A 21,138-nucleotide genomic window follows, 5' to 3' on the forward strand; every position below is an offset into this window, starting at 1 on the left:
TGTCTATCTTATTGGCCAAAAAATGTTAAGGGTTGATTATGTTCAGTAGTGTTGAAGACATTCATTTGATGAGTTGTTTGGCAATATCAGTGGTGGTTTAAACTGTTTATACCTTTTATCCTATCAGTAGCCACTGTTACAGATTTCTGCTGTAGGTCCATTCTTTTGGGGGACTATTTGGGATTTTTTTTGTTTTGATCTATATGCGTGTATTATTTTTATTAAACACATTTTTTAAGTCTGGTTAGGTTTCTTTTTTATTGTGTTTACTTGTTTGATGCCTCAGTATTAAAAGTGTATCTTTTTCTGGCCAGGAAGAGCAAGGGTTTCTCTGAGAATAATCAGGCTTTGAGAATATTGAAATATTCAGGACCCAGATATTTATACTCTATTTTAGTCAATAATCTTAAGGGATGGGAAAAATAAAATTATTGATTAAAAGCAGCTTAATGCTCATGACTAGAAGCTACAGCCTAGTTAACAGTGGCTCCCTTTCATAAAGGCTGATCAAGAACTATGCCAGCATCTCTCATGAGATGAGAAATCTCACGGTGCTACCCTCAGAAATCATGCCCTTAACCCTTTCACTGGACAGCAGCATATCATGTCCTTTGTTGCTTTTGTCAGTTAAAAAATCCTTAAGCCAATTTAGTGATTCTTTTGTTTACTCCTCTTTATGGTTGTATATTGCTGTTTATGTCAGTACCAGATGTAACAAATTTGTTGTCACCAAGTGTTAGATCAAATATAAGTGTATATGTGTATTATAAGTTGTTTTAAAATAGGTTTGGAGCAGTGACAAAAACTTAAGCAAAAGGAGCTGAGAGGATAGTAAGTAAAAGCAATGAAGAAGGAAATTTGAATTGAATGTGGTAAATGGAGTTGAGAGAAATGCATTTGTTCTGGGTGTACATAATGCATTATTGCTTCTTTGTTTCCTGTCCACATTTCCTCATGAACTTTCCTGCCTTCCCTTTTTTGTTAGCTTCCCTCTTCTTCAACGTGGGGCCAGCAGTCCAATACAACAGCATGTCAGTCCCAGGCCACCCTGTCGTTGGCTGAAATCCAAAAACTAGAGGAAGAACGAGAACGGCAGCTTCGAGAAGAGGTAAAATTTTAAAGTAAAAGGGATCTAGTCAAGCAATGTTCCAGAATATCTAGTGTGCATTATGGATTAGTGGTTACTGAGGACAGTTACTGTCAGAATTGTTGTGTGTCTGAATTGGACTTTCATTATTAAACTTCATCTCATAATTTGGTTACCCTAGCAAATGTGAAGTATCTCATAGGAATAGCATGAAGATTGAGAGATTGAGTAACATAACTGTCAGTTTTCTTAAGCATTTTACTGTAGTTTTTGAGAAGACCTCGTAAATAAAAGTGCATGGGTTGTTCAAAATTGTGGGTGAGTTGTGTGCAGATAATCTTTTTTAAGTCTGATGTCTAGAAAGTAGAATATATTTTTCTCCAAAGACACTGGGTTCCCTGACTAGTCTAGAAAAATATGACAGAAATAAAGTACCTCTGCTTTTAAGTGTATGTCCTGCAGTTTATCATTAGGGAAAGAAGGATACAAAAGAGTGTAAAAGGGAAGGGGAGTAACACAGCTTTTGACAGAGAGGAGAAAGTGAATAATTCATAGTTTGGTTCAGTATGCCATTTGGTACCTCATTCATTCATTCATTCATTCAACACATTACTGAATACCTACCTACTTACTTAAGGTCTGGGGATATAGCTGAGTCTAAAACAGGCAAGATTTTCTGCATTCATGAAGCTGACCCTCTGGTTGAGGAGAGAAAAGTAGAAAATATAGTGTATGAGAGGTTGATAAGTGTCAGAGAGATAACAAGGGAAGGTGGGTAGGGAGAGTGTTGGGAATCAGGGGTGGTGATGGTGTGGTGGATTGTCCAGATTTAGGTAGTGTGGTCTGAGAGGGCCTCTGAAAAGGTGACATAATATAGCAGAGTCCTGAAGAGTATTTATGTGGATATGATTTGAGGTAGAGCTGTCAATTTGTTAGAGAATGTAAGTTGTCATTTTTGGATTTGGGTCATGTGGTTTACTGAAATTAGGAGGGCTTTGGATACACAAGGAGAAGTGGAAATTATCTATATGTGTTTACCATGTAGTGTGTTTGAAGTCATCCAGTAAGAGAAGATGTTTCTTCACACTTGAAGATGACCTTATTTCCTACCTTTATTTAAAAAAAAAAAAAAAGGATTGAACTTTCTGGAATCATCTTTCTCTAAAAGGTTATCAACAAATGGATGCAGAACAGAGTATATCTCTCCCTTCATGGCTAAAAATTATTCCACTGATTTTGGTCCCTACCAAATGAAAATATAATAATAGTGGTGATGACAAGGAATCCCAGGTCTCCTCCCGCCTGCCAGAAGTTAATAATTATTTCATTTGTATTTTATTTTTCTTTTTTTCCTTTTAGAGACTGAGTCTCGCTCTGTCACCCAGGCAGGAGTGCAGTGGCACAATCTCGGCTCACTGCAACCTCCACCTCCTGGGTTCAAGTGATTCTCCTGCCTCAGCCTCCCAAGTAGCTGGGATTACAGGCACTTGCCACCACCACCAGCTAATTTTATTTTATTTTATTTTATTTTATTTTTTTATTTTTAGTAGAGATGGGGTTTCACCATGTTGGCCAGGCTGATTTCAAACTCCTGACCTCAAGTGATCCACCCGCCTCAGCCTCCCAAAGTGTTGGGATAACAGGCATGAACCACCATGCCCAGCCTTCATTTGTATTTTCATTTAATTTTCTTGGAACTTTTAAGTCTTCCCATACCCTTCATAAGGGTGCCTCTTAATACATATTTCTTACATAGAAAAACCTAAGATAATTTTATTTCATTGTCATCCCTGGAGGCATCCTTTCTGGGGGCCTCTAACCTGTTCTAATCTGGACACTCTCAGCTTGCTACATAGCTGCTGTTTTATTTTTCTTGGGTTCTTGTTATTTACATGTTTCTCCCAGGACTGATTTTTACTTTCTCATGTTTTTTTCTCCCATTTTCCATCTCTGTGCGTTTATCTTTTTTGATAAAGTCTCGCTCTGTCTCCTGGGCTGGAATATAGCTAGGACTACAGGCGTGTGCCACCGTGCCTGGCTAATTAAAAAAAATTTTTTTTTTTTAAGACAGGTGTCTTTTTTTTTAAGACATTACCCAGGCTGCCCTCAAAATCCTGAGCTCAAGCGATCTTCCCACCTTGGCCTCCCAAAGTGTTGGGATTATAGGCACGAGCCACTGCACCCTGCCCGTTTTATCTTTTCTATGGGGCATTTTCTCAGTTTTACCTCCAGTCCTTCTATTGGGCTTCTCCTCTTAGAAACAGGGTCTTGCTCTGTCACCCAGGCTGGAGTGCAGTGGTGTGATGGTAACTCACTGTATTCTTGAACTCCTGAGCTCAAATGATTGTCCTGCCTAGGCTTCCCTAAATGTTGGGTATTACAGGCATGAGCTATCACACCCGACCATGTTGAGCTTTTAATATGTGCTATCTTATATCAAACGTCTGTGAGTCCTTATTTTGTTCTTTTAAGTATTTTTTATAGCCTTTTATTCTTGTTTCATTGAATACAGCATCTTATCTCTCTAAGGATATTACTTACTGATAGCTTCTTAAAAAGCCAACTCCTATTTTCCTGTTCTCTTATTTCTATTTCTGCTGAATTATTTTTGTTTGTTTTTGTCTTTGGCTTTTATGTTAGAAGTTTATGTCAAATGTTAGGTAATTCTGGGCTGTTTGTTCCTATTTACAAATAAGGCACTCAAAAGCTGATTGGAGATTCTGGTATGTGCAGCACCTTGATGGACTTTCCTGTAATCGTTTCTGGCTGGGTTGTTCTGTTGGGGACGTCCACCCCCCACCCCTGCCCCAATTTGTTGGTACCTACCTATAGGTGTGTTTTCTTGTCAAGCTGGTTGGCTTCCCCACAGGATAATGTGCCAGTCTGGTTTGGCTTCTTCAGACAGGGAATGTTCAGTTTTCTGCTGTGTTGAGGGAGAGGGAATTGCCTAACTGCGTAGAGTGCAGGAGGCAATTTGGAGTCTTACTGCTTCTTTTTACAGCCTTTCAGCCAGTCTTCCTCTGTTGGAGAGACTCAGCACGTCCAGTTTCTGAGCCTTCTTTATGAATCTGCCTGTTTCTGAGCTCCTTTACTTAGATTTTAATTTATTGGATCTGTTACATTGGTTCTCATTATTTATCTGCTTTTCAGATTTTAAAAAATCTGTTGTGTATTCTTTGTCCTTATGGGTTTATGCTGTGTGTGTGTGTGTGTGTGTGTGTGTGTGTGTGTGTGTGTATAAATTGTCATTTTGGTGGGGGTTTTAGGAAGTAAACATGTGTTTTATTTCCATGCTTAACCAAAGGCCTACTTAATTTTTAAGAAGTAATTCTGGCCGGGTGCAGTGGCTCACGCCTGTAATCCCAGCACTTTGGGAGGCCAAGTTGGGTGGATTACGAGGTCAGGAGTTCGAGACCAGCCTGACCAACATGGTGAAACCCTGTCTCTACTAAAAATACAAAAATTAGCCAGGCATGGTGGCAGGTGCCTATAATCCCAACTACTCAGGAGGCCAAGGCAGGAGAATCACTTGAACCTGGGAAGTGGAGGTTACAGTGAGCTGAGATCGTGCCATTGCACTCCAGCCTGGGTGACAGAGTGAGGCCCTCTCTCCAAAATAAATAAATAAATAAAAAGGTAATTCTGAGGCCAGGCACGGTGGCTCATGCCTGTAATCCCAGCACTTTGGGAAGCCGAGGTGGGTGGATCGCTTGAGGCCAGGAGTTCAAGACCAGCCTGGCCAATACGGTAAAATCCCATCTCTACTAAAAATACAAAAAATTAACCGGGCATCGTAGCTTGAACCTGGGAGGCAGAGGTTGCAGTGGGCTGAGTGTGTGCCACTGCATTTCAGCCTGGGTGAAAGACTGAGACACCGTCTCAACAACAAAAAAAGAAGTAATTTTGCATTTGATGTTTTTATTCTCCTTTTTAATACTGTTAGCGATTTACATTTTTATTTGCAACAGCAGAATTTAATCCCATCAAGTTAATTTTATGTAGCTACTATGTGTTTGTATTCCATTTAGTATACTGGATATTTATAACTATTATCTAAAAACAAGAATCCTCAGCTAGGTTCTATTTTCATGCAACAGCAAAGGCGCCAGCAGAGGGAGTTGATGAAAGCTCTCCAGCAGCAGCAGCAGCAGCAACAGCAGAAACTGTCAGGTTGGGGGAATGTCAGCAAACCTTCAGGTACCACGAAATCTCTTCTGGAGATCCAGCAGGAAGAGGCCAGGCAAATGCAAAAGCAGCAGCAGCAGCAGCAGCAGCACCAGCAACCAAACAGAGCTCGTAACAATACGGTGTGTGCATTTTCCTAAGCTGTCGTTTTATGGACTAGTATTATCTTTTCTGACTGTCTTTTTATCTTTTTAACATGATTAACGATAATCATTTTTCTCTTTTTCTTTAACAGCATTCCAACCTGCACACCAGCATTGGGAATTCTGTTTGGGGCTCTATAAATACTGGTCCTCCTAACCAGTGGGCATCTGACCTAGTCAGTAGTATTTGGAGTAATGCTGACACTAAAAACTCCAACATGGGATTCTGGGATGATGCAGTTAAAGAGGTGGGACCTAGGAATTCAACAAATAAAAATAAAAACAACGCCAGTCTCAGGTAGGGCTCAAAATGACCACACCTATGCACCTTGGTTGGTTGGGAGGTGAGGATGGAGGAAGTTTGATGTTGGGTGGGCAGGAAAAGGTAGTTATTTAGTTTTTACTTACCGTTTTCATCTGTGTTCAAGCACATGCAGTCATAATTATGGTGATTGCTTTCTTCCCCATAGAAACATATTTGTATTATTTCTTGGGGCTCCTTCTGCTGAGCACTTATTCTATCGCCTAGCGCATGGTAACCACTTAATAAATATTAGGAATAGTATAATGTTTTTGTTGTGTTGTTGAACATTTCTCCAAGGTATTCTTTAGATACCTTAGCATTTTTCCTAAATTTGTATTTTTAAGTGATTCATACTATTAATATGAGTATTATAAAATACCTCTGTAATGACCTTAAACCTATTTATTTTTATAAGTTAGTTACATTTTCATCTTCATCTTTCTTTCCTCAGTATACAGTGTTGTTGAACGAGCATGGGTTTTAGTGTTAAATACATGAACTCAAATCCCAGCACTACCACTTATTAGCTGTGTGACCTTGGGCAAGAGGGAACCTCTTTGGGCCTCAGTTCCCTCATCGGTAAAATGAAGATAATAATAACAACTTTATGCATGTAATTGCAAAGATTAAATGAATACATGATAAGTAGTAAGTGCCTGGCACATAGTAACTACTTAATAAATGGTAGTGTTGTCAGATTGTTACTTCTTGATTTAGGGCCTAACATATGAATATAGGACAATAAATTTTTGTTAGTTTATTGAGCATCTTTGCCAGGCACTGTGCTATAGGCCTTTTCATACAATATCTATTACTTATGATAACCCAAAAAAGTGTTAGTACCATTTTACAGATGAGGAGACTGAGGCTTAGTAAAATTAAACAACTTACCTAAGGACACATAGGAAGAATTTCATCCTTTTTTCTAAATAGATGCCCTTTATCCAGAAATTAAGATATATTAACTGAGACTAGATGTTAAGGGTATATCCAATCCAAATATTTGAATTTTTTTCTTTTTTGGAGCCAAGCATTGGATTACTGGACATCCATCCAGTGTTGCCAAGACATTATTTATGGTGTTGTGCTATAATCATATAGTAACAGTTTCTGGGAATATAATATCGCCCTATTGTTTTGCTTTAGTAAATCTGTAGGTGTGTCTAACCGGCAGAATAAGAAAGTAGAAGAAGAAGAAAAGTTGCTGAAGCTCTTTCAGGGAGTAAATAAAGCCCAAGATGGATTTACCCAGTGGTGTGAACAGATGCTTCATGCCCTTAATACGGCAAATAACTTGGATGGTAAGAATTGGGGAGGGAAACCCGGCATGTGGAATGACAGAGCAGGACCCACAGAGAGGCTGGCAAATTTGAACAGTGGTCCAGAAGTCAAAAGATGAAATCTAAGGAGATCAACTCCTGCACCTGCCGTGGGAACTTGACTCTTTAATAGTGTTACTTGTGAGAAAAGTCTAGTAATACTAAACTCAAATAGGTTATTGGTGGTTGTCAAAAATTAAATGCCATCTTAGACTGCCTTAATGATACACAGGACAGAGGAGGTCTTAGTTCCATACTGTTCATTTTATGGGGAACATTGCCAGCTATGTCAGGTTAAAAAAAAAGTAACTGTCATGCTGGAGACAAAGGTCAACCTGGACAGGTGATGGCTGAGGTGATGTGACATCATTCCCTTTCTACCTTTTGGGGAGGGAGTGGGAATTGTGATAAAGCAAGTACACTTATTTTGTGTGAGGTAAAACTAGGACCAATGTGCAGAAGTGAAAAGGCTTTGGCACAGTTTAGAGAAAATCTTGCTGATGGTTAGCTGTTTACAAACAGAACTGTCTCCCATCCCTGAATGTTTGAAGAGAGACTGGTCATGTCAGGATTCCCATAACTAACAGGCTGAGTTGATTAGTCCACCTCTGATACCCTGTCTAAAACCAAGAAACTGTGAAAAACAGCAGTAAAGGATTTAAAGGGTTCCTTTGCAGCAGTGTAACAATATCTAATGATTTAAAAGTCTACAGAGAAAACAATTTTAAATAACAGTAATGGCTGCCATGCATTAAGCACCTACCATGTGCTAGGCACGCTCTTGAAGTTAACATGTAGTATCCCAGTTATTTGATTAGCAGTGATTTTTGAAGATACCTTTACAAGATAGGTGATATTATCCCCATTTTATAAATTAGGAAACAGAGGCTCAGAATGGTTAAATAACTCATCAAGGTCACACAGCCAGCAAATTTCGGAGTCAGGTTTTAAACCCATGTTTGTCTAACTCTGATACTCATGCTTTTCTCCTATAACACACACTGCTTACATTTTCCATTTGATTTCTCTCTAAAAAAAATCTCAGTGGATTGAAAGTTCCAGGAGGATATAGCTGTTTTCTTTAGTATATGTTGTAGTGCCTGGCACACATCATAGGAGTTAATAAATACTTATTGAATTTGGGGATTTTTAAGGAAAGGATGAATCCCCAAATTACTTCAGCCTTAGTCAAATAACTGTTTCAGTCAGTGTAACATTCAGTGAAATTAAACATGTGATATGGGTGTTATGATCATAGTGTTTTTTTCATTTCTGTAGGGTAGATTAAAGAATATTTAAACACAATTGCTGCATACTTATCAAGTTTCTGTCGTTAATGTTTGATTAGGTATAAAGATATATTAAAAATGGAAACTGATTTTTATATGTTCTCTTTCGTTATTTCATTGTTACCCTTGTCTTCTCCCCTCCCGTTTTGCAGTTCCCACATTTGTTTCTTTCCTGAAAGAAGTAGAATCTCCTTATGAGGTCCATGATTATATCAGGGCCTATTTGGGAGATACTTCTGAGGCCAAGGAGTTTGCCAAGCAGTTCCTTGAGCGCCGTGCCAAACAGAAAGCCAACCAGCAGCGGCAGCAGCAGCAGCAGCAGCAGCAACAGCAACAGCCACCACAGCAGCCACAGCAGCAGCCACAACAGCAGCCGCAGCAGCAGGTATAAAGTAGTGTAGTGTATGCAGTACCTCTGAGGATTAATACCTTTAGATGTTGAGTAACCCAAGAAATGAAAATTAATACAAAGGTACCATTTTTGTATATCCAGTAACCATGCTTTTAAAAATGTGTAGACTTCATATTTTCAAATTATTTGTCCAGATACCTTTGTGTATCTCCCAAATAGCAAGTTACGACCATTCATTTTACACTAGGTTTACCAGTTGCATTTTTCTTGGTTCGTATTTGTGTCATAGTTAGATTGCACATTTCAACGTGTCAAACCCATAGATCTGGTTTTGAAAAGTTAAAACTTAAAATGTTGAATTCTCCAGTGTTCAGGATGCACTGTACTCAGTACTGACAACACTGCAGCATGCCAGATACTTCATGTTGCTGGGGATGTAAAAGATACAGCAATGATTCTCATTATTCACAGTAGTTATATTCTGTAAAGTCCCCATGAACACTGAATTTGAGCAAATACTGAACCATTGCTCCTAGGGGATATATAGGGTTAGGTTCCCATAAACCTCTAGTCACAACATTTTCCTCACCTGATCAGTACATAATCTTGTTTTGTGTGTGTGTCTTTTTAAAGACACCTCATTTCATATATGTTGATTCATTAATATTGAGCTCACAACCAATAGCACTACTATTCCTGCCCAAATGAAGCTTATCCAGCACACATATTTTCTTCCTAAGGCACCTCACAGCCTTCCTGTACTTAGGAACACCAACCAGTTCCTCAGCACTATAGTTGAGGGCCACTTTAAACAGTGAAATCTGGTGGCTCATGCCTGTAATCCCAGCAGTTTGGGAGGCCAAGGTGGGTGGATCATGAGGTCAGTAGTTCAAGACCAGCTTGGCCAACATGGTGAAATACCATCTCTACAAAAAATACAAAAATTAGCCAGGCATGGTGATGTGCTCTTATGGTCCCAGCTACTCAGGAGGCTGAGGCAGGAGAATTGCTTGAACCTGGGAGGCAGAGGTTGCAGTGAGCCAAGATCTCACCACAGCACTCCAGCCTGGGTGACAGAGTGAGACTCTGCCTCAAAAAAAAAAAAAAAAAAGTGAAATCATTAATAAAAAGCGCAAAAATTTGGAAAACATGGCACTTTAGACCACAAAAAGAGCACTTGTTGGCAGTATTGAGAACTGTAATAAGAAGGCATTGTTTCCTTATTCTATCTTGACTGGGAATATATGCCTTTAGCATCTCACGTTTTTTGCTCTGAGTATGTGTATTTCTAGAATGACCATAAAAGCACTACAAGTATTCATTTTGGGGTTACAAATACATTTTAACAAGTAGGTGAATTCACAAATACAGAATCTGTGAGAATCAATTGTACAAGTTTTCTGAAAGACAAGTTGGCAAGGCTTATGGAAGGGTGTAAAGATATTCATATCCTTTCCTCCTGTAATTGTTTTTCTAGAGAGAATCAGTATTCATTATGGGTCACTTCCAGTGAGGATGTGGAAGATACAGAGAAGTACAAGGCATTTAACATCCAACTGGGTAATGGGCTAACAGGCATAAATTGAAGGAAAGTGAAAGATGTAAACACTGAAACACTAGGAAAGTATTTTATTTATTTGTTTTTTTTAGACGAAGTGTCACTCTGATGCCCAGGCTGGAGTGCAGTGGCACGATCTCTGCTCACTGCAACCTCCAACTCCCAGGTTCAAATGATTGTCCTTTCTCAGCCTCCCGAGTAGCTGGGACTACAGGCACACACCACCATGCGTGGCTAATTTTTTGTATTTTTAGTAGAGATGGGGTTTAACTATGTTGGCCAGGCTGGTCTTGAATTCCCGACCTCATGATCCGCCTGCCTCAGCCTCCCAAAGTGCTGGGATTACAGGCATGCGCTACCACGCCCAGCCCTAGGAAAAATACTTTAAGGAGAAGGCATCATATAGCAATATAGAAGACTGTTTGCATTTGTGAAATGGCTCCACTGTAGGCTAAAACAGGAAGGTGGAAGCCCAGTAAGCACTTGCACCCATGGGCGCACGCATACACACATGCTCACACCAGGTTTGTCCTTCCACAGAGCTTTTTCCACTTCTCCCCCACTACTACCACCTGTGCCTTCAACTAGCTCATTGGCTAATAAGAGGCATGAAGGGCTAGTAGGCAATTTCACAGTGTAACCAGTTGGTAGAAAGTATACAAACAGTATTTTGGGGTCAGATCCTTTCTGGGATTGCTGATAGGAATAAGGTACACGACTTTAACTTTGGTAATATGCCACCCCTGTCCTCTCTGTCCTGGGGCCCAGGGAACAAAGAGGTTTTCTGCTCTTAGTTAGGTGAGAGATGTATATTGCTAGGGTGCAGTGATCTGCTCATGATTATTTGCAGTATTCATTTCCTAGTGTTTGGTACAGACTCTGTATATACCAGAGAAGTTCTGCCATCACAGCAGGGTAGAAACCCAGAGTTAGCCAGGACAGGCTTTGTGGAGGCACTGAGCCCTGAGTGGGATGTCTCAGTCTAAATAGAGGAGAATGGTGGCTCAGTGGCCTGCTCTTGGTTTTATTATTAGAACATGTGATGATAAGCTTTTTGTTTTTCTGCTTTTAAGCTTGTACTTGATTAGGTGAGGACAAGCCAAACATTTTCCTAAGGTGAGCCAAGTCTGAATCTGCTGCGTAATCTCAGTCATGCTGCTTATTTTGCAGGACTCTGTGTGGGGGATGAACCACAGTACACTCCATTCAGTATTTCAGACCAATCAAAGCAACAACCAACAATCCAATTTTGAGGCTGTGCAGAGTGGCAAGAAGAAGAAAAAGCAGAAGATGGTCCGAGCAGATCCCAGTTTATTAGGTGAGCACAGTCTTAAAGTCTTAGCTGAGTGTTGGAGGAGTGCAGGTGATACCAGTTATCCTGTGTGAGTCTCCATGGAGCATTGTTTTTCAAGAAGGAAAATATTTCTTTTTATCAATAACTAATGTTTTAACTGGTTCAAAATAAGTAGCCAGTATTTACTGGGCGTTTCAGTGCAGGAGCTGTGCCTCATCTAATAACAACTTATATTGTATGGTGCTTTAAAGTATTGTTTCATATTTAATATGAATTTCCCTGGAGGACCTTTAGTAATTTAGTTGGAAAATGATGCTAATAATGGATGGTACTAAAAGTATGTTAAAAACTTAAATGCTTATTTGTATTGAAAGCAGACCATTAATCCGATCAGGTGTTCCAAGAAGAGAACCAATATGTGTTTGTAATCACTCTATATATCATATATATCATATAATTACTTTGCATTATGAGGTGACATCCCAGTTTTACCAGTAATGAGTAGACCAAGGCGCAGAGATTCAGAACATTTCCCAGTGTTACATAGCTTTCTGCTATGGGAGGCTGGGCTTTCAGGACAGGCCTGTTTTCTTTCCACCCTTCTGTGTTACCCACGGCTATTTTTGTCTGTCTTTATGGACCATGCAAGGCAGGCTTGGGCACAGTGGTTCATTTTGGGAAGCTGAGGTGGGTGGGTCACTTGAGGCCAGGAGTTTGAGACCAGCTGGGATAACATAATGAGACCATATCCCTACAAAAAATTTTAAAAATAGGCATGGTGGTGCACACCTTTAGTCTCAGCTACTTGGGAGAATGAGGCAGGGGGATTCCTTGACCAGGAGTTAAAGGCTGCAGTGAACTGTGATCATGCCACTGCACTCTAGCTTCTTGGAAAAGGTGACATCTGAATTTGGGCTTTGAAAGAATGGCAGAAAGGATGGGGAATACTGCTTCAGGAATAACACAGTATAGGCTGCCCATGTTTTTTGCAACAGTGAAACTAACTTTTTTTTTTCTTTTTCTTTGAGATGGAGTCTCACTGTTGCTCAGGCTGGAGTGTAGTGGCGTGATCTCAGCTCACTGCAACCTCTGCCTCCTGGGTTCAAGTGATTCTCTTGCCTCAGCTTCCTAAGTAGCTGAGACTAACAGGCACATGCCGCCACACCCGGCTAATTTTTGTATTTTTAGTAGAGATGGGGTTTTGCCATGTTGGCCAGGCTGGTCTTGAACTCCTGACTTCAGGTGATCTGCCCGCCTTGGCCTCCCAGAGTGCAATAGAATATATTCGCAAAGATGGAAGTTCCGGTTGTTGTCCTGTCAGGAGGGCAGAACAGTGAGGAGGCTGCTAGACTAGGTAAAAGATACCAGTGACTTGGAATAGGGTTTTGGTAGTGGGGATGAAAAGGAGTTAGATGGATTTCAGAAATGTAGGGAATAGAATTAACTGGACAAGAAGAGTGGAAAGGTCTCAGGCTTGGGGAGCAGGATGGATGGATGGTGTTGCCATTTGCTGTGAAATGGTAAGCGGTGGAACATGGAACAGGCTGAGGGGAATTGAGTGTTGACTGGGTTGAGTTTGAAGTCCCTATGGGACATCATGAAGAGCCTGAGACCCCCCCACACAGTGAGAGGCAGGCGGTAACCTACTGTGCCCTTGGTAGGATTCTCTCTTTCCCTCAGAGCCTTCCGGCCCTGGTGAAAACAACATGACAGTAAAACCTAACTTTCAGGACTGTCCTTTAGAATTGGTGCCTAAAGCCAGATGCAGTAACTCAACGCCTGTAATCCCACATCTTTGGGAGGCTGAGGCGTGTGGATCACTTGAGGTCAGGAGTTAGAGACCAGCCTGGCCAACATGGGGAAACCCCGTCTCTAGTAAAAATACAAAATTAGCTGGGCATGGTAGTGGGCACCTATAATCGCAGCTACTCTGGAGGCTGAGGCAGGAGAATCACTTGAGCCTGGGAGGTGGAGGTTGCAGTGAGCTGAGATCACGCCACTACACTCCAGCCTGTGCATCAGAGTGCGACTCCATCTCAAAAAAATAATAATTTAAAAATAATAATATTTAAAATATTTTAAAATAATAGTAATAAAGAATTGGTGCCTGAAAGCCGGGTTTGGGAGCTTGTAGATCTGGTGTGATTCTGTTTTCGTCTGCTTATCTCAAAAGTTGATGTTAAGGATGGATGGAGCAGCCTGAAATTTTTTCCAATTTGTATGGAAATAGGTGAATAGATTTTAAAACATTCCTTAAATTCTAACTGTGGTTTCTAGCTAAGAATCTTTCGGACTTGAGGATAAGCTGTTAAGGAAAAGGTTGCTCTGAAAATGAAGTCAGACCGTTTGGACTTAAATATTCCCTTGGATCTCATCTTCTATTTATAGATCTAAGAAAGGAAGGGACTTTAAAAACCTCACTATAAGGGTGGGAGATAGGTCATCCTAGGAGTAGAGTTTAAGGAATCCATATACCTTGAAGGGGAAGAAAAACAAATGTTGAACAAAGTATTGAGGATACTCACTGAGGTTATGAAAATTACTGCTCACCTAAACCTCAGTCTGGAAATTCCTCTCATAATTGCTCATTTTTGTCCTGTACTTAGTCATTTCATTTTCACTTATTATTTTTTAATTTACATATTTCATATAATTTGTATACTGAGAAAAAATTATCCATTAGCTACACATTCCCCATGCATAAAATGGGAAAATGGGAAGTCTTCATTGAAAAAGCAGTCACTGATGGAAAGAGAATTTTGCTTCTAAACAAACCAGCTGAGGGGGGCCACAACCTCATTTTATTTACCAATATTCTCCAATATCTCCTATCTCCAATAGTCTTCCTCTTTTTTTCCCTTTTTTTTTGAGACAGGAGTCTTGCTCTGTCGCCAGACTGGAGCGCAATGGCGCAGTCTTAGCTCACGGCAAACTCCCCCTCCTGGGTTCAAGTGATTTCCCCTGCCTCAGCCTCCCAAGTAGCTGGGACTACAGGTGCATGCCACCACGCCAGCTAATTTTTGTATTTTGGTAGAGACGGGGTTTCACCATGTTGACTAGGATGGTCTTGATCTCCTGACCTCATGATCAGCCCACCTTGGCCTCCCAAAGTGCTGGGATTACAAAGGTGAGCCACCACGCCCGGCTGGCTTCCTCTTTTTAGAGCTCTTCTGGTGGTCATTGTGAATCAGCAGCCTGCACTCGGATGTGATAAACACACAATACAGTTTCCCCCAGACTTTCCTTATAAGGACAACTTCACAAATCTTAAAGAACTCATGTGAGTGAGACTATGCTCTGAACCTCACAGAATATCATCTTTAGAGCCAGGCATAGTGGATTGAATCCTTGTTTGTGTTGCCTTGGGTTTCATGGTACCCAGAACTTTCCCTTACATCAAATGGCTGAATTTGATAAAGAATGGCATTCAGCCAATGCATACCTTGCCAGTTTTTTAAATGACAGTTGAATGAGAATGTCTGTTTGCTAAAAGCCTAGACTGATAATTAACATATTAATCAACTTTTTTTGGCCACAGACTTTTCCCTTCCTGTCTTTGCATGAGTAAAATTAATTTAGCTTTTAAATTATACTTCCACTTCTTTTGCATGTAGTTCATTATTGCCTTTTATCACATTTTATCTGTTTTTAAGATATACATGAAGTCAATGAAAAGCCTGCCTCAGAATAGAGTAATATTTTATTTCACAGACTGTTTGGCCTTTAGGTTCTTGTACTTGCCTAATTAACTGTTACTTTAAAAACATAAATATTAGGGCCAGGCATGGTGGCTCATGCCTGTAATCCCAGCACTTTGGGAGGCCAACTTGGGCAGATTGCTTGAATCCAGGAGTTGGGGACCAGCCTGGGCTACATGCCGAAACCCTGTCTCTACAAAAATTACAAAAATGACTTGGGTGTGGTGGCACATGCTTGTAGTTCCAGCTACTGGGGAGGCTGAGGTGGGAGGATCGCTTCAGCCAGGGAGATGGAAGTTGCAGTGAGCCAAGATCGCTCCAGCCTGGGTGACAGAGTGAGACCCTGTCTTTAAAAATACATACATATATATAAACACTAAGGCTTTCATTATTTTCAAGGAGGAAGAAAAAGACTGTGTTATTGGAACACAGTTGATGGGGTCAAACTCAGGATGGGGTTTGGAATCCTAGCCTCTCCCTGTATTTGGTCTTGTAAGCAATTTGTACCACAACTTTTTTGGTTGATAAATAGGCATGTTTGTTTTTTTGAATCATGATATTTTTGAGTCAGTTAATTAAGGTATTTTTATGTAAGGCATTTTTGTTTGTTACTGTTACATTTCAAATGTGTATTTATTTGAAAACTTGAATTTTAAAAAACAAGAGGCTGCAGAAAACCCAGCTAATATTAACAGAACTGCTTTTAGAATAAGGACATTGCCTGTTTACTTTTTGGTATTCAAATAGCTAAAACAATTTGGGATTTTATTCAAGGTAGAGGAACTGGAACATTTTTGGGGAGTCAGTCAGTTTAAAGAGGCATTGTTCATCATAATTTTTATCAACCTTCAATTATAGAAGTTTTGGAAAAATTACATACATGTGACCATTGGGCATTTGGCATTAGATTTTCATTTTTTCTTTTCCTTTTTTTGAGACAAGGTCTCACTCTATTGCCCAGGCTGGAGTGCAGTGATGTGTTCTCAGCTCACTGCCTCCTGGGTTCAAGCGATTCTCGTGCCTCAGCTTCCCGGCTGGGATTTCAGGCATGCAGCATCACGCCCAGCTAATTTTTTGTATTTTGAGTAGAGACAGGTTTTTGCCATGTTGACCAGTTGATCCTGGCCTCAAGTAATCCACCCACCGCGCCCAGCCAGCATTAGGTTTTCAACTGTCTGTTGTGTTTGTGAGTACTGCTTATTGCCTTCAATGGGTATGCTAGTACTGCTTTTTCTAAACCAAATTCTGTTTGGTTAATCAGATATTACTAACTGAAATCCTTTCCTTTGCAGATATATTTACAGTAGATCGAGTTAGAGTACTTTAGTCTTCTTGCTTTGTCTACTCTGGGAAAGAGAATATGCGAGGACTCTAAGGATCTTATAGTGTGTCTTCCCTGGAGCCTCTCACCCTGAGTGTCAAAAGCTCTGGGCCAGAACTTTCATAAAGTTTTTGACTGGTGGGAAGAAGTATTCCCATTAAAGTGGGTTGAGGTTTAAAGGGGTATTAATCCCACTCAGATTTCAAAGTTATATGATCAAGTAGTTACAAAGAACTTAGTGTGTACAACCCTCCATGGTAACCCGCCTGCCCACTCCCATTTCTTTTAAGGTAGACCTCCTGCATGAACTTTCCCCCAGGGTCTGCCCAGCCTGTCCTTGATACATACTCACGTCCTATTATTTTCTCTGATTCTCTAAAGCAGTGGTTTGCAGGGTTTTTTTTGTTTTGAGACAGAGTCTCGCTCTGTCGCCCAGGCTGGAGTGCAGTGGCGCGATCCTGGCTCACTGCAAGCTCTGTCGCCCAGGTTCAAGCAATTATTCTGCCTCAGCCTCCCAAGTAGCTGGGACTACAGGCACCCACCACCACACCCAGCTAATTTTCTTCGTATTTTTAGTAGAGACGGGGTTTCACCATGTTAGCCAGGATGGTCTTGATCTCCTGACCTCGTGATCCGCCTGCCTCAGCCTCCCAGAGTGCTGGGATTAAGGCATGAGCCACCGCGCCCGGCCTGCAGTTCTTTTTAATTGGTGCGATGTTATTTTGTTTTATTTTCCTTCCTAATTAAGTTATATCAGAACCCTAAGAAAATAAAGAATTTCTTTCATTGGAAGAACAGAAAGCTACTGCTGTGACCTTTATCTTTATTTTGTCTTATACTTCTTGGTATGCTCAAAAACAAAAGACTGGCCAGGCGCGGTGGCTCACGCCTGTAATCCCAGTACTTTGAGAGGCCGAGGCAGGTGGATCATTTGAGGTCAGGAGTTCAAGACCAGACTGGCTAACACGGTGAAACCCTATCTCTACTAAAAATACAAAAAAATGAGCCGGGCATGGTGGCATGTGCCTGTAATCCAGCTACTTGGGAGGTAAGGCATGAGAATTGCTTGAAACCAGGAGGTAGAGGTTACAGTGAGCTGAGATCACGCCACTGCACTCCAGCCTGGACAAACGAACACAGACTTACATTCCAGCTCACTGCCTAGAATTTGAGCAACTTGGTTGCCTGAGTGTGGTCACTCATAGCCAGTTTTTGTTTTGTGTTTTTTTTTTTTTTGCAGGATTTTCAGTCAATGCATCATCGGAGCGACTCAACATGGGTGAAATCGAGACGTTGGATGACTACTGAGCACCTGCCAGTGGACTGGCCATCCCTCTCCTGTCTGCCGACTATGGAGTCTCCACCTTTGGACACAACACTTACTCACCATTTACTCTTTTTATCACTCTGCAACAAATCACAGAACCGATCATCTCAGGCTTTTTCTTCTGGCCCTTTGTGTCCAAGATTCTTTAATCCATTTTTGTTGGTGAACATCTCAGACTATAGATAAGTGGACTGGACCCTGTGTCTTGCGGGTGGCAGTTGGGATTACTCCCCACCAAGGCTGATTTTAGGCAGCATGTGTTCACTGTGCTGTGATGTCATCTACTGTCTCCCAAAAAGTGTGTTGGGATCGGCCATTAGCAGCTTGCTTTCTCTTGTCACTTTTTTTTCTTCTATTTTTTTTCTTCTTCTTTTTCCCCCTATCAGGGCAAGAGGTCTAACTGGTGCAATCATGAAGAGAGTTAATGGTTAACAGACATTGGCCAGTAACAAAACACCCCATGGACTGTGACTCGAGTATCCAGCAGGCAGTCAGAGCTCTCCTGGTCTAAAAGTTGCATTGCCACTGCTAACTTTGGGATTGCATCAGAGAGGCCCTGAGTGGGGTTGAGATGAGGTTGGATTGGTTTGATGTTACACACTCCTCACCTGTTCTTTCTGAGCGTCCTTTCTCTGAAAGGATTTGTGTTTTTCTTCGTTAGATAGTGACTTCTGAGCAAGCTGATCTCCCCTGGCATACTCCAACCTGATTGGACAAAGGAAACTGTATGGCCTGGGAGAGAGACTATTCTTAATTTTTCTTTCTTACGAAAACTGATTTTTCCCATAAATATTTTTACTTCAGAGGACTAGGACCATTTTGTTTTGGGCCCTTCTGCTGAAAATTTGTCTCGTTTAAGAGGCAGCTAGGATCTTTACCATATGTATGAATTTGTATAATTTCATTTTTGGATAGGGATAAACTTTTGCTTCCGATAAAAGCCTGGAATTTCATCTGGTCCTCAGAGCATTGCGTGTGTGTCTTGCTGTAGCCTGGAAAAGGTTTTGTGTAAAGATTCTGGGATGGCAAGTTGCTTGCCTTTTCTGAAAAGAGAACATACAGAACCTGTCCATCTTTAAGACCTTCATCCATGGAATCTACTATACAGGAGGATGCAGTGGGCTGGAGGGGATGGGCGAAAACGGGAGTGGGAAGCCTGGCCTGGCTTCTGGTCATGGCCTCCTAATACCTTTCACTTCAAGTAGAAATGTACTCAAGCCCTATTTATAAACAAATACTCTTCCTGCCTCCACCAGACCCCTACAGAACATCACCTGGAATTGCCACTCACACTGGGTTGGAGTCATTGGGCAGCTGTGCCTGTGCGAGAGGTGCTGTGGTCTGGGCAGCCCCTGGAAAAGCACCTTTACTTCCTGTCATTGTTGCCTGAAGAAGGCTGGAGTTGCTCTGAGGGCAGTTTGGGTTTGGAGTATTATATTTGGCTTCTATTTTTATTATTTTGGATCACCAGTCTCCCTATCCCTTCTTGCCTCCCTCCCTTCTAAACATGTATAATAACTATACAGAGACTGCTACAAAATTGTATATAGTTTTTGGATCAAATAGCATGAGGGGAGAGGAAACCATTAAAAATTTGGGCTCCTACTCTCCTTTGCTTTGTAAATTCAAAAGTTGGGGGTGGGTAAGAGGGATAGTTAAAATGTTTACAAAACTTTAGGCTCCCTCGGAACTTTTGCCAGTGTGGAGGAAAATAAAAAAGAAGTTAAATAAAACCTGATTGTATGCTATCTGAGTGCACCTCTTGTACTCACCTTTATGGAGGGTGAGTTCTGCACTAAACTGTTCCTCTTGGTACCATGGAAAAGCTCCAAGCACCCAAGACATGGAGGCAACCATGGCTTCTTTCTCTGCCAGACCACATAGCACTGGCTGGTTCTGTATTTGAGAATGTAGAGGTCAAGGCAGATGTCGGTAAGTTTGACCAAATATCTTTTTTCTTTTGACTGTCCCTTTCTGCTACCATGTGGATCAGCTCCTGCCCTCATGCCACAGACACACCCCCTCTGAACACACGCCTCCAGAGCTTGCCCACACCTTCCCAACTAGACTCTGTGTGTGTATTCAGGAAAAATGAAAATAAATTTTAAAAAATTGGGAGTGGAATGGGCAGATAAGGGGGAACAAAGTCATTTTGGTCACAGAACATCCATTTGCTTAACCAAGGAGACTTGCTTCTATCTGAAGAATTTCCCACTTAGTAGAAATAAACCACTCTTCCTTGGGAATGTTTGTTTCTCTCTCTCTCAGTTCTTCTCTCTTTCATATTCTCATTTGCTCATCCTTTCACTTAGAGCCACTGTTTTCTCATCCCATTCTATTAACTTATTTCCAAGTTCTCCTAACTCTTCCTGAGTTTTGAAGTATTTATTTTGTACACTCTTTGCTTCCAGTTTTTTGTTTGGTTGACTTTTTTGGAGATGGGGTCTTGTGTTGTTGCCCATGCTGGTCTCAAACCCCTGGGCTCAAGTGATCCTCTCACCTCAGCCTCCTGAGTATCTAGGACTACAGGTGTGTGCCACCATGCCCAGCTCCAGTTTTGTTGGTTGATTTGTTTAAATTCAGAGATGTAAGAACATCCCAGACAAGATAGTTTGATTATGGAGACCGTCTGCAAGCAGATTGGTGTGCTGGTGGCTGCTGTGCATAACAAATTCCCTCCAGATTGGCTTACAACAGCCCTTCATTCTGTGGATCAGGAATTTGGATAGGGCTCAGCTGGGTGGTTCTTCTCCTGAGGTCTTCTTTGATTGTGGTCAGATGTTTTCTGGGGCAGCATTCCTATGAAGGCTTAATGAATTAGGGCAAGCTGTCCAAGATGGCTCACTCATGTAATGATAGTTGGCGTTGGCTGTAGGCTGGGAACTCAGCTGGGTTGATGACTGGAGGAGCTATGTGTGTCCTCTCCGGAATAGCAGCTTCAGAGGAGTTGAACTTGTTAAGTGGTGATTGGCTTCCCCCAGAGAACCAGGTAGAAGCTGTGTTACCTTTTTTGAGCTCTTAGCTCAGGAGTCACATAGAGTCACTTCTGTGACACTTTATTCCATCAGAGTAGTAACAAACCCACTCAGATTCAAGAGAAGGGAGTATGGGCCTCTCACTGCAACCCCCCTTGATGAAAGGAGTGGCAAGGTCACATTGGAGAAGAGCATGTGGGATGGGAGATATTATAGCCATTTTGGGGAAATATCTGCATAAAATGAGTTTATGCATACATGAAGGACTTTATTTTCATTGGCTTTA

General features: G+C 41.2%; 1 protein-coding gene across 10 annotated transcripts in view; it reads left to right on the top strand.

Annotated features, from left to right (window-relative positions):
* Positions 1-18,841, top strand: part of LOC105473906 (GRB10 interacting GYF protein 2) — a 164,072-nt gene extending 145,231 nt beyond the window's left edge. For 9 of the 10 annotated variants that reach the window (XM_071073568.1, XM_071073566.1, XM_071073567.1 and 6 more), the window contains 7 exons: positions 986-1,108; positions 5,185-5,394; positions 5,508-5,713; positions 6,866-7,020; positions 8,480-8,712; positions 11,408-11,555; positions 17,791-18,841. In XM_071073568.1, coding sequence (XP_070929669.1) covers positions 986-1,108; positions 5,185-5,394; positions 5,508-5,713; positions 6,866-7,020; positions 8,480-8,712; positions 11,408-11,555; positions 17,791-17,858 — 1,143 coding nt within the window. In that variant the 3' untranslated portion in view covers positions 17,859-18,841. Of the gene's footprint in view, positions 1-985; positions 1,109-5,184; positions 5,395-5,507; positions 5,714-6,865; positions 7,021-8,479; positions 8,713-10,156; positions 10,240-11,407; positions 11,556-17,790 lie in introns of those variants that run through there. The other variant, XM_071073572.1, reaches the window with a different exon arrangement.
* The last annotated feature ends 2,297 nt before the right edge of the window (positions 18,842-21,138 follow it).

Source organism: Macaca nemestrina, chromosome 11, assembly GCF_043159975.1.
Source record: "Macaca nemestrina isolate mMacNem1 chromosome 11, mMacNem.hap1, whole genome shotgun sequence".
Lineage (NCBI taxonomy): Eukaryota > Metazoa > Chordata > Mammalia > Primates > Cercopithecidae > Macaca > Macaca nemestrina.